Source organism: Manis javanica, chromosome 12 (assembly GCF_040802235.1).
Source record: "Manis javanica isolate MJ-LG chromosome 12, MJ_LKY, whole genome shotgun sequence".
NCBI lineage: Eukaryota > Metazoa > Chordata > Mammalia > Pholidota > Manidae > Manis > Manis javanica.
Genome location: NC_133167.1, coordinates 91,763,107 through 91,775,899, shown reverse-complemented (window position 1 = coordinate 91,775,899; position 12,793 = coordinate 91,763,107). Strand labels below are relative to the sequence as shown.

The 12,793-nt window shown below is 40.0% G+C and overlaps 1 protein-coding gene across 1 annotated transcript in view; it reads right to left on the bottom strand.

Moving 5' to 3' along the window:
- The window catches only part of GSR (glutathione-disulfide reductase), a 40,819-nt gene that overhangs the window by 17,961 nt on the left and 10,065 nt on the right, over positions 1-12,793 (bottom strand). Inside the window, exons 2-4 of the mRNA XM_073219050.1 lie at positions 8,218-8,244; positions 4,067-4,155; positions 2,567-2,636 (exon numbers count right to left, since the gene is read on the bottom strand). Of these exons, the coding sequence (XP_073075151.1) occupies positions 2,567-2,636; positions 4,067-4,155; positions 8,218-8,244 (186 nt within the window). The remainder of the gene's footprint in view (positions 1-2,566; positions 2,637-4,066; positions 4,156-8,217; positions 8,245-12,793) is intronic.

Below are 12,793 nucleotides of genomic sequence, written 5' to 3'. Positions count from 1 at the left end.
CATGGCGATAAACAGCCTCCCACCCGTTCCCGCTCCAGCACGGCACCACCACAGTGGAGCAGCAGCCTGAGAGCGGCCATGCCCAAAGCAACCGCACACAGAGTTTCCTTCACAGCGGCCCAGGCAAGACTCAGAGACCCCGTTTGCGCACAACTGCCCAGCACAAGTTGCTAGAGGTCTCCCAGGAGAGAAAGGCCACAAACTAGCAAGAAGGGACATTCTCCCAGCTGACACATGCCAACTATCCACGACTATCTCTATCACCATGAAAAGGCAGAAGAATTTCATATAGACCAGATTAACCCAGACAGTCTCCCCTGACAAGGAATCTGAAGAGACAGACCTAACCAATCTTCCTGAAAGAGAATTTAAAACTAAGGTCATAACCATGCTGATGGACTTGCAGAGAAATATGTAAGAGCTAAGGAGAGAGAAAACAGAAATAAAACAATCTCTGGAAGGATTTAAAAGCAGAATGGATGAGATGCAAGAGGCCATTGATGGATTAGAAACTAGAGAACAGGAACGCATAGAAGCTGACGCAGAGAGAGATAAAAGGATCTCCAGGAATGAAACAATATTAAGAGAACTGTGTGACCAATCCAAAAGGAACAATATCTGCATTATAGGTACCAGAAGAAGAGAGAGAAAAAGGGATAGAAAGTGTATTTGAAGAAGTAATTGCTGAAAACTTCCCCAAACTGGGGGAGAAAATAGTTGCTCAGACCACAGAAGTACACAGAACCCCCAACAGAAGGGACCCAAAGAAGATAACGCCAAGACACATAATAATTAAAATGGCAAAGATCAAGGACAAGGACAGAGTATTAAAGGCAGTGAGAGAGAGAAAAAAGGTCACCTACAAAGGAAAACCCATCAGGCTATCATCAGACTTCTCAACAGAAACCTTACAGTCCAGAAGAGAATGGCATGATATATTTAATGCAAAGTCACGTGACAACGAAATTCTACGCAAGAAATGTTAAGAACTCAGACTCTGATTCACTCTTCCTGGCATCCTCCATGCCAGGGCCTCAATTTGGGGATTGCCAGCAAGCTTCCACCAGCCAGGATACCGGTATTAGCATGCAAATGTGGGCAGCTTACAAGGACAATGGAACCGTGTGAACACAATCACAGAAGAGAATGTTTGAACATTTTGGAATAAGCTTGGTTCCGAGGTGAATCATCTCCTCCTTTGTGTTCACCCTTCCTGGAGTGTTCTGCAGGTGCCCTGCTTAATCATGCCTCATTGAGATCCATGCCAAACGCCACACGCCTCCAGAAAAACCTTCCTTCAGGAGGTAATGATTTTTCCTCTGGGGTGCCAGACAAAAAGGGGTATGGGTCAAGTGGCAGTCATAGAGATAATCATCTGGAGGAGGAACTGATGACATTTCTGTTTACAGAAAGCTTCCTTTCCTATTCAGAATTTCTGGATCAACTATAATTCCTTTCCTATAAGGTCACAGTAAGTTCTACACACCAAGATTTATGAATATTAAAAAATGCTGTTTCCTGAGTAATTTTCCTACCTCTTTTGCACAACATTTTAGTTAGTTTCATTTAAAAAAATTTTTGCTGTGGGTACATTAGTATAGCAAGGTGGTATCTGTATACTTAGGTCTAACAGCCTGAGGATCTCTTGTCGTCAGTGCATAGGGGGCTGAAGGTCCCCAAATATTTCCCCCTTGGATTGGGGATGAAGGTCAGAAAATATCAATGTCCAAAATATAAATCCAATGATAATCATCAGTATAAAAAAGTATGAAGTTGGCCATATGTAGAAATAACTCATGTAAAACTGGTTTATAAACATGCTGCTAGTGAGCTTATGATGGCCCAAATATCAAGAATGGACTGACCTCAATATAACCTAAGCTATGTTGAAATCTTAGAAACTGCAAAATGAGACCAGAGACGCAGGAGGAGGGTGGGATACACATTGTCAAAAAGGAAAACTGGATGATCACAGTTTGTCAGTGTCTCTGGCATAGTCCTCAGTGGAAGAGGTGTGACATCTAAACCTGAAGGTAGAAACGCCTCAGAACAGCAAAGGACAACATCTATTTGCTATAGGCAAACACACCTTTGTCCAATTTTCTCGATCAAATGTCATACACAAAACAAACAACCTTTGGAACCACAATCTGCCCCGAGGAGAGCTAGCCACTACGGATGAGGCTGCTCGGAGCACGTGAACAATGGCAGGTTGCTAGCCAGATGATGCTCCCGACTTGAATGACTAAACTGGCATGTGTTGCATAAATCAGTCTCTTACGCATTTGGTTTCTGGAACCTAACTGGAGGGCCAGACCTACACCAGGCTCAGCCATCAGGTGAGACAGATCTCCCAACTTGGGCACACACTGCCCACTTTCTACACACAAGAGACTGGCCTACCGACTCAGAGACCTCTCTGACAGGTCAACCTCAAAATCACTGATTTCAAGAAATAAAAGACACAATGAAATAAATGCAAAGACTAAATTTTAGTCTCGCCCAATTTAGCAGCACACTCCAGTGGAGAATAGCTACTCCTTGGAGTTCAAAACCATGCACTCACCTTGGTTAGATTATTCTGATAGATGGTGTTCAGGCGGCTCACATAGGCATCCCGCTTTTCCTTGATAACACTGCAATGAAACCTGAGTCAGTGGTGAGAAACAAGACCCTCCTCTTTCAGTCAGAAACTAGGGCGTCTGTCCCTCAACACCCTGAGCATAGAATCACAGACTGTCAGCAAGAACCCCATGAGTAAATGTCCAATGACAGTCACTTCCCCATGCACATCTGCTGTCCCACATGTAGAGACTGCTTATTCTATTCCATGGAGAATGTTCGACTGGCATCTATACTATGTAAGTGTCTTTCTGCATGGAAGACCAGGACAGCTACTTGGCAGCAGAGTGTCTAAACATGCTGGCCACTCAGTATTTGTTGAACAAATTAATATGCTAAAATTCGAAAAAATGTGTTGGCTTCAAAAAGTCTGTGGCAGTTCCTCAAAAAGTTTAACATAAAATTGGCATATGACCCAGCAATTTCATTTCTAGGTGTAAATTCAAAAGAATTTAAAACAGGGACTTGTAGACCAATGTTCATAAAAGCATTATTCACAACAGACAAAGGTAGAAACAACCCAGAAGTTCATTGAAGGATGAATGGATAAACAAAATGCAGTATATAAACACAAAGGAATTGTCACTCACTCAGCCTTAAAAAGGAAGGAAATTCTGACACATGCCATGGACGAACTTTGAAAACATTATGCTAAGTGAAATAAGCCAGGCTTAAAAGGACAAATATGATTATGAAGTACCTAAAATAGGCAAATGCATAAAGACAGAAAGCAGAACAGAGATTACAGAGAAGAGAAATGAAGAGTTATTGTTTAATGGGTACATTGTTTCTGTTCAGGATGGTAGAAAGTTCTGGAAATGGAAAATGGTGAGGATTTCACAACACTATGAATATACTTAATGCCACTGAATAGTCAACTTAAAAATGGCAAAATGGACATTGTGTGTGTGTGTGTGTGTGTGTGTGTGTGTGTGTGTGTATTTTAAAACCACTTTAGTAAGGTATGATTAGCATATAAAAAGTTGTATATACTTGATGTATACAACTTGATGAGTTTATAGATAAGTTATATTCCTATGAAATCATCACACAAGATGATAAACATATCCATTGCTTCTAAGAATTTATACTATATATAGTTTACCATAATAACCCCTCTCAAAAAAGCTTCTAGCTCATTTAATTACGAAAAATATCTATATCTATAATTCACAATCATAATATAAGTTGGTCATGGGGATGGTAGTACAGCAGGGAGAATACAGTCAATGCATCTATAACATGTTACTACATTGATAGATAGTAATAGCACTAGAGGGGGTGAGGATTTAATAGTATGGGTAACCATTGAACTGTGCTGTATATTTGAAACCAACATAAGATTGCATATCAATGATAATTTAATTTTAAAAATTTATACTTCTAAATCAAACCCTCTGAAATGAACAGCTCCCACCAACTGATTTGGAACATGAACACTTACCGCCAACTGAATTTACTCTCACAACTTTCAAAGCCATAATCAACATGATCATGCAGGAATTCAGAGTGGACAGCTGTGTTCCACATTACCTAAAAAAAAAAAAAGTACCCAAAACAGTAGTCCGTGAGTCCTGAGGAAACACAGAAATCACAAATGAAAGTTAACTATATAGTAGAAGGTAAAAATACTGAACTTTAAGTTAAAAATAAAACTAAACATTTTAAAAGAAAAATTCAGAAATCAGTTCAGAGATATTTTATAGTTAGGCTTCTGAATTGCTGGGGAAATTACTTCTGTGAAATTCCCTAGTTTATTAAACTCTAGAAAAGCAGGATATTATAAGCCTCATAGTCCTTCCATTAAAATGTGCTACTGCTCTCTTAAGGTTTCAGATTTCTTTATGCCATGCCTTTTGGGATTAGTTCTAGGACTGCACCTGTAACTTCACAGTAAAGTGATTTAGGGGGAAGCTATTAGATAAAGTTGAGGACTGAAAACTTCCAGAGAATGGATTTCTGTAATATACTCAGTAACAAGGAACATGTCCTTGCAAGGATGTAATTAGACACCTGCAAAACTCAAAGTTTTGATGCATTGCTCATGGAATGTAGCCTGTCACCTGTAAGGGCTTTTTATGCCAACTGATCACCATGGTAACTGAATCTAAACTGGCATCCAGAACTCTAGTAGATCAAAGACAAACTACCACTCATCTTTGTCAGACAGGCCTGAGATTACTTCTTTATGCCTTTCTCCCTTTATGCCTAAAGGTGACTAAACTGTGACTCTGCTTCACTCTGGTTTTTTTTGTTACTTATTTTTACTGAGGTGAAATTCACATAACATACAGTTAACCATAGTTATCTGCTAGATTCTTTATCTTAATGTATATATGTTAAAATTCATCCAATGATACACTAAGATATGGGCATTTTACTTTATGTACCAAAGGTAAATATAAAAACCAATTAAACAATGCATATGAGAGGCTTATCAATGCCACAAATACATTGTGTGACTTTAAGAAACATCACTCTACCCCTTATTTTCACGAGGCACCATTTTTTTTTTTTGAGAGGGTATCTCTCATATTTATTGATCAAATGGTTGTTAACAACAATAAAATTCTGTATAGGGGACTCAATGCACAATCATTAATCGACCCCAAACCTAATTCTCAACAGTCTCCAATCTTCTGAAGCATAACGAACAAGTTCTTACATGGTGAACAAGTTCTTACATAGTGAATAAGTTCTTACATGGTGAACAGTGCAAGGGCATTCATCACAGAAACTTTCAGTTTTGATCACGCATTATGAACTATAGACAATCAGGTCAAATATGAATATTCGTTTGATTTTTATACTTGATTTATATGTGAATCCCACATTTCTCCCTTATTATTATTATTATTATTTTTAATAATATGCTGAAGTGGTAGGTAGATGCAAGATAAAGGTAGAAAACATAGTTTAGTGCTGTAAGAGAGCAAATGTAGATGATCAGGTGTGTGCCTGTAGACTAAGTGTTAATCCAAGCTAGACAAGTGCAATAAAACATCCACGGATGCAGGAGATTTCTCTCAAAACGGGGGGGTGAGGTTCTAAGCCTCACCCACGAGGCACCATTTTTATTTACTTCCAGTTGCTATTACACGATGCTACAGCATCAGAGATGGTCTGGTGAGGTGCCTCCGTATGAGGTGCATTGGTATTAGGCTCAGACTTAATCACGGTGGGGGCAGGTTTGTCCATCTGGTTCCATCTGGTTCCTTGTCAACTACTGCTTCTGTCTTCTGCAGGGAGCAGTTACTCTAGACTTTGGTCTATTCATCTACAAAACATGAGGCAACTACCCACTGATTTTCAAGAATGCAAAAGCACTTTGAAGTCAGGAGAGCCCTATACAAATATAAGGTTAATTTATAGCACATGTCATCAGAATAGAAGGAATAAATCAAACATTATATATGGGAACAAAATTTTACAAATTTAGGCCACAATGCAGTATTAGCTCAGGTGTACTTTTAAACAATGAGGTAGCACCAATCAATACTGGATTTACTTTAAATGGTTTAAACTCCATAAAACCACCTTGCAACTAGTTCATGTAATTCATATATCCATAACTGCATGACTCCAAGTAGAACAGATTACAAAATCTAGGACAGAAAGGAAAGAAAATAATTGAGGAAAAAAGAAATTTTCCTGAAACAGACAAAAAACTACCTTACACTAGGGAACAGATTACAGAAAGTCTTTCTGTAATTAAACTCATATGTCACTGATGAGATTAAACTTCCTTACATAATACCCCCAAACTGCCAATTTAAAATGTAATCTCAGTAACAAGAAATTGTAATCTTGGGATTATATGTTTTCAAAGTACATTCAAATGAGGAGTAAAATTATTTGCAAACATAAGCAAGAGGCAGCTTCGGTTGGGAATAAGAGCTATTTTTTCTCCCTCTTTGTCACAGGTAAAGGATGAGTTCATTCAATGTGACCTGCACCACAGAGATTAGAACCAAAACTCACTCCAGTGGTAAAGAGATTCCATGAGGCCACAGAATGGAATGGGAATACTTGAGTCCGTTCAATTTGGATTGCCAGCTAGGTCTCCCTGTTGAGAAAAAGCTATCCTGGGTAGATGACTAGTCCTAACTATTAGGTCTAGATAAATTCTCACTTGCTCTAAACTAATAAATCAGTGTTGTTATTTTACAAAACTATTCCTTGTGATGTCAAGTAATGAATTCATGATCTATAAACTGGAATCTCTGGAAAAGCAAAGATGGTTAACTGGGACCCAAGTACCCAACAATTCTATCAACAGACTGCTTACCATGAAAGTATGTAAATACTGTACTCAGAAATGTCATTCAAGCAACTTGAGAAATCCAAATTAGAGTGGCCATGAGTCACAGGATAAATGATGTTAACACAAATAACTTAGAAGGCAATAGATTACCGTGTTTAAAAACAAGAGCTTCCACCAACAAAATAAAACAAAAAGCTCACAACAATCCTGACTCATCTTTCCAGGAGAAAAACAGTAAAACCAGTTCTAATCTCCCTGGGAAAAACAGATTCAGAGATGCATTAAAACGGGAGTGGGAGAAAATAAGACAGCTTGAGGCAAAAGGCCTGCCCTCTACAGAGTCACCCCAGGATCCCAGGTCAGTAACCAGAGCCACGTGTGGGAGGAGCAGCCATGTGCCACCATCCATCTAGTCCTGGTCATCTCAGTACTTGGGCTAGAAGTTGGGTATAAACTTTGATTTCCTGACTGGCTCTCACTATTAAGAAAAGGTTGCATCAGCTAATCCAATTTAGAGCAGTTAAATTCTGTTGTTTATATGCACCAGTGAAGTGTAACAGGGTCAATTAAAGCAATCAGTGGCTCGACAAAAAAAAATAAAAAGAAAAGGTTACCCTGTGCAGTTGGTTAGTGCTTTTCTTTTACACCATGACTATTGATGTTTTGTTGCTCTTTGTTCCTTTCTAGTCCATCAGAAGCTTGAGACCAGACACTACATTCCATTTCAACTACCTCCACTCTGAACCCTCAAAGGAACTTGGTCATTATGAGAACATAGGACATGGCCAATGACCAGGAGGAATTTCTTTTGCACACTTGATGCAATTAGTGTCCAGGAGCTGATATTTCTGGGTGATGTCTCCAGGAGCCCTTCTCTCCCCTTTGTAGCTGAAAATGCCACTCATTGGCCCAGTGTACCCTCTGCAGTAGCTTGGTCCTGGCCAGGAGTCTCTGAGACAATCTGCAGAGACTGTGCCAGATGAGGACATCCTGCCTGGAGCTCCTGGAGCCATCCTGCGACCATGAGGGATTGGGGGACCAGGGGCGCGGGGTGGGTGTGCACTGTTGATTATACACTTGGAATGGATAACCGAATTGAAAGATGGAGAGAGCCAGGGTTCTTTCAGAGATCTCGGAAACAGCCTATCCCCAGGCTTCTTAACAAGTGGTAGTAAAATACCCTATTGTTTAAGCCACTTTCAGTTGGGTTTTCAGTTAACTTTTTGCAGGAAGAGTTTTAAAGGATACATTGGGAAACATCCTCAGTCTGATCATGATTTACCAAATATGTAAAAGGAGTGTGGGAAGGAAGAGAAATTAAAAAATTCTACCTTTTTGGGTACACATCCGACGTTCACCTAGGGGAGAAAAAAACAAAAGAGGACACATTTTAAGAATATTAAACTGAAATTATCAAACATTCAAAAAATGGACCCCAAGCATCAACCCAGGAGGCCCCCTTCAGTTCTAAGTCACAACCTACAGCTAACTCCTTTTTTCTATTAGAGTTAAAAAATATGAAAAGATATGAACAGTATTTTTCTTACATGGTAAAGCAGAGAATTCTACTCATCAGCATTTTCTCAAGAAAAGCAGTCAGAGAGTGAGAAATTCCATTTCCAGGGGGCAAAGCCTACAGGTATAGGTCATGCCTGAGCCTGCAGAGCTCAGAGAGATGGAGCAGAAGAGAAACAGCAGCATGGAGGTGACAGGACCTACCAAATGAATAAGGGTAAACTGAGCCATTTGAGCAGCTGTCCTAGAGGATTCTGGGAAACTTAGTATGGCATATGCTGGGTAAAACATTCAGAATGCCCCCTCTGAGAAAATCTCTAGTGGAAATCTACATTATTTTTCAGGACCAAAGGACGATAATGCATCAAGTAAGGTTCACCCATGAATATTTAGATAGTGGTGAATGTTTACAGAAAGCACAAAAATATAAGGTAGAAGGCATGGAACTTAAGATGTTGATCAATCATTAGTAAAGAAACTTGATAAAACCTAAATACATGTTAGATCTCATAAAAATGACTATGACTTATTGTTTCTTCTAGGCATTTAGCCTCAAGGAGTAACCTAGACAGAACAGCTAAATGCACAAAGATGATGTTAGGTCTAAACACATATTTCGGCACAATCACTTCCCAACTGTTATAGATAACATTATCATTCATGTAATAAAAATGAAATAAACAAGATTCAATAGAAAAACTTCATTAAAAAAAAGATAAAGAAAAACCTAAATAATGAAATATCTTAAATCTATTAGTTTAATGAAAATACACAAGATTGACCATACCGGTGTTAGAAAGCACATACTATTGGGCCCAGCCATTCTGTTTAGGAATGTATCCTACAGAAGTAGACACATATTATGATCAAGTGCCCAAAAATACAAGTATAAGGATGTTCCCTATACTACTGTCATAATGACTGACTGGAAACAAGGTAAATATCCATAAATAGGTATTTCTGTATATAGAAACTATGGAATACTCTGCAATCATTTCAAAGGCTACAAGTAGATCTCTCTACTTACTGTTACTGAAAGAGTTCTAACAGACAATATTAACTAACAATAAAGGTTGCAGAATATTATGTGTTCCACATTTTTGCATTTATATATATTTGTAAATGTAAACATCCATTTTAACAGTTTAATCAAATACTCCAAATTGTTAACAGTTGTGATCTCTGGGGAGGGAGAAAACTTTCATATTTTACTCTATATACTTTCTGTAATGGGAATACCATCATTCGTTAACTGTATAATTCACTTAGACAAAGAAATACAGCAAAATGATTTTATTGGTTAGTTGGGTGATTCTTTGATCTCTCTTGTCTATTTTCAGTATTTTCTATAATACAATTATTTTTTGTTTGACAGGAAACAAATGCCTGTAGAAATAAGTTTTTTCAGGTGCTTACAGCCCTGCCCATCATGACCACAAGGAACTAGGTTGGGTCTCTATAAGCACAAAGAATATAAGCCTAATGTTTACAGTGGATTATTTTCTGGATGTCCTACAGTGAAACCTAAACTCCATACTCACTTGCCAAAGGATCTACATGAGATGTTAGATCAAAACAACCTGCCCAATCTCATTAAGATCATGAGTGAAGGAGGCAGTCTTACTGACTAGTACCCTTCTATTCCTCTAGTTGTTCCAAATACTATCTGCTACTACCAGCATGCGTGCTGAATTTCATTACAATCCTATTATTTGCTATTATTTTGCACTTAGGAATTATAAAGGAGTGAGTTATATTTCCACGTAGTCTCAAGTTATCAGTCACTTGGGATATTTTCTTCCTAGAAAGAGAGGTCATATACTCACTGTCTAGTTGTGAGCTTGGGTTTCTTATAACATTAACTACAATAAGGATTCATTAAAGCAACAGAAGCAGGAACTCAGAGGACCGAGAAAAGGATGCAGACTTCAAGCATAATAAAGGAATCAACACCTATAGCAGCATTACAAGTGTACTATTCAGAAAGTACTTTATATAGCAATTAGAGCGATTTATTTCTACCTAGATCACCCTCCCATCTGAGTAAGCAGAGTTGGTGCTATTTCTCAACCCCAGGTATCTGCCAGTAATGGGGATACATGGAGTGAGTCGATCTAGGAAGGAGGAAAATATGTTTCCTATGTACATGATAGGAGAGAGTAAGGTGGCTGAATCCCTGTGGGCAGAGTAATCCCAGCCCCTTGTGGGGAAGATTCACAGGACCTGCCTTTTCCAGTTCACTTGGCAGGCAAAGTACCTCCCAGCCCTTAGAAACCACACCTTCATACCTGCAGTTCAAAGCTCAAGTTCACTAGGAGGCTTCAACTAGAGACAGACTCCAATACCAATGTCTCCAAAAGTAGAGGTGATTTCAATGTATTAAATCCACTGTACATGTTCTCTAGGCTTTTTGCAGCTTCTCAGGAACCTCTTTAAAAGTAATTCAAACTGTCACAAGACACTAAATGTTCTGAACCACTATCACATACCACCAATTTGCTCCCTGTGTGCATTTGAAGCTATTTAAAAGTTAAGCCTATTTTTCCTTTTTTTCAATTTGGAATAGGCTCCTCCTAAGGACAAAGATGGCCTGACTTGCACTGGTGCCAAGTGTATGACAAACTTTGGTTTATTTCTTAGGAGTTACACCTTCTTGGTGTCTCTAAGTTTTAAACTTGCAACCATTCAGTCATTTGCAATATTGATTAAGCATTCATTAACTTGTGCCAGGCATTATGCAATGACTATAGTTGGTCCCTGTTCTCATGGAGCCAGAGAGGCTCTAACCTGCCCAAAATGCTGACTCAAGGGACAACAGAGGAATAACTAGTTCCCTAAAATTACAGAGCCTCTGGCCAGAAATCAGAGGAAGAGGGTGGTGGAAAACTGTGACCTTTTGGGGCCAGAGAATCTGTAATCCAGGCACAGCAACCTCTGGGCCTCGGTGCTGTGACTGAAAGGAAGCCCTTGACACTGAAACTACTACTTATCCTATTTTGGCATCTCCTAGCAATCAGCTTCCAGGAGCTGCCACTGGCTATCAGCGCAACTCAACTGGCTATCAGACGCCTCTCTGAGTTGGAATGGAAGACAAGACCTATTAGTTACATATTAATAAGCTGGGGAAGCTGGGGTGGAGAGTTCTGTAGGTCATGCTCCTTCCCCATTCTCTAGCTGCCATGCCCATTAGGTTGTCTGAGAGAGCACAGGCGTAGTCACTGCAACAGGAGTTTGAATCCCAACCCTCCCACAAACTGGCCTTTGGCAGTTAAGTCTCTAAATCTCTCTGAACTCAGTTTCTAATTCCATAAAATGCTAACGGTAATACCTACATTAGAGATGTTTTAAGAAGACTAAAAAATTATGTATATGAAGCACTTATTTTCTAATATGGTAGATCTGCTGATGGCAATGACCCCCCGAGTTATCTCTGCAGCCTGCTGGCTCCCCATGAGTACAAAGGGCATTCGGAAAAGAGAGGAGATAAATTTCCAGGTGACTGGCTCCTGTTCAGAAACACATCACCTGATGGCACAGAACGCTTGCTGCTCAGACTAGGCGCTAGGGTGATAGGTTCTCAGGGCTCCGCCTTCCCTGCAGGGCGCACAGATGGTAGGACCAAAAGCACACAGAACTTTGCACCTGGCAAACTCCGCACAGCCCCATCCTCTGGGGGGGGCACTACTCAGCAAAAAGCCGTAAGTAGAGAAACAATAAGTTCTCAGACTACATACACCCAACGCCAGCGAGCCTCCTGCAGCTCTGCCTCCCTTTGCAAACCGACATCCATCTCTGAGAACTCCCTGTCCCGGTCCAGTGTTCAGAATCCTTCTGCTCAGGTGGCTGCCAGCACCGGCGAGGAAGGGGGACCCTCCCAACAGGGAAAGAATGCGTGAAGAGTCCGATGATGCAGGCGGCAAAATTCAGGAGCTTCACCATTTTCCCAAGGACTGCCCTCTTCCTTCAATGCTGCCTTTACAGGTAAATAAAAACTTCACGTGGCCATTCCGGAAGAGAAAGGAGCGCTCGGTTAATTGACACCTCACCTGCCAAGAATGTCACCTGTGTGTAAGTCACTGTGACCTTCCTTCCTCTGGCTTCCCCGCTTTGTCTCCCACTACAGAGCTGCCCACAGTTTCCTGTCTGGTGTCCTTCTTTGCATCCTAAAACCTAGTTCAAGAGAAGTATGAGGAAGAAGCACTTAGAAAATGGATGAGTCACTATTTACTAAAGAAAACATTACCGATTCATGAACTCATTCCTTCAGCAGCCATACACCGAGTACCCACCTAGAGCAAGGCTGCTCTAGGGGCTTGGAAAACACTCGAGACAGCGACGAAGATCCCCGTCTTTGCCGACTTTTATCAGCTTTTCACCAACAGCGACTAAGTA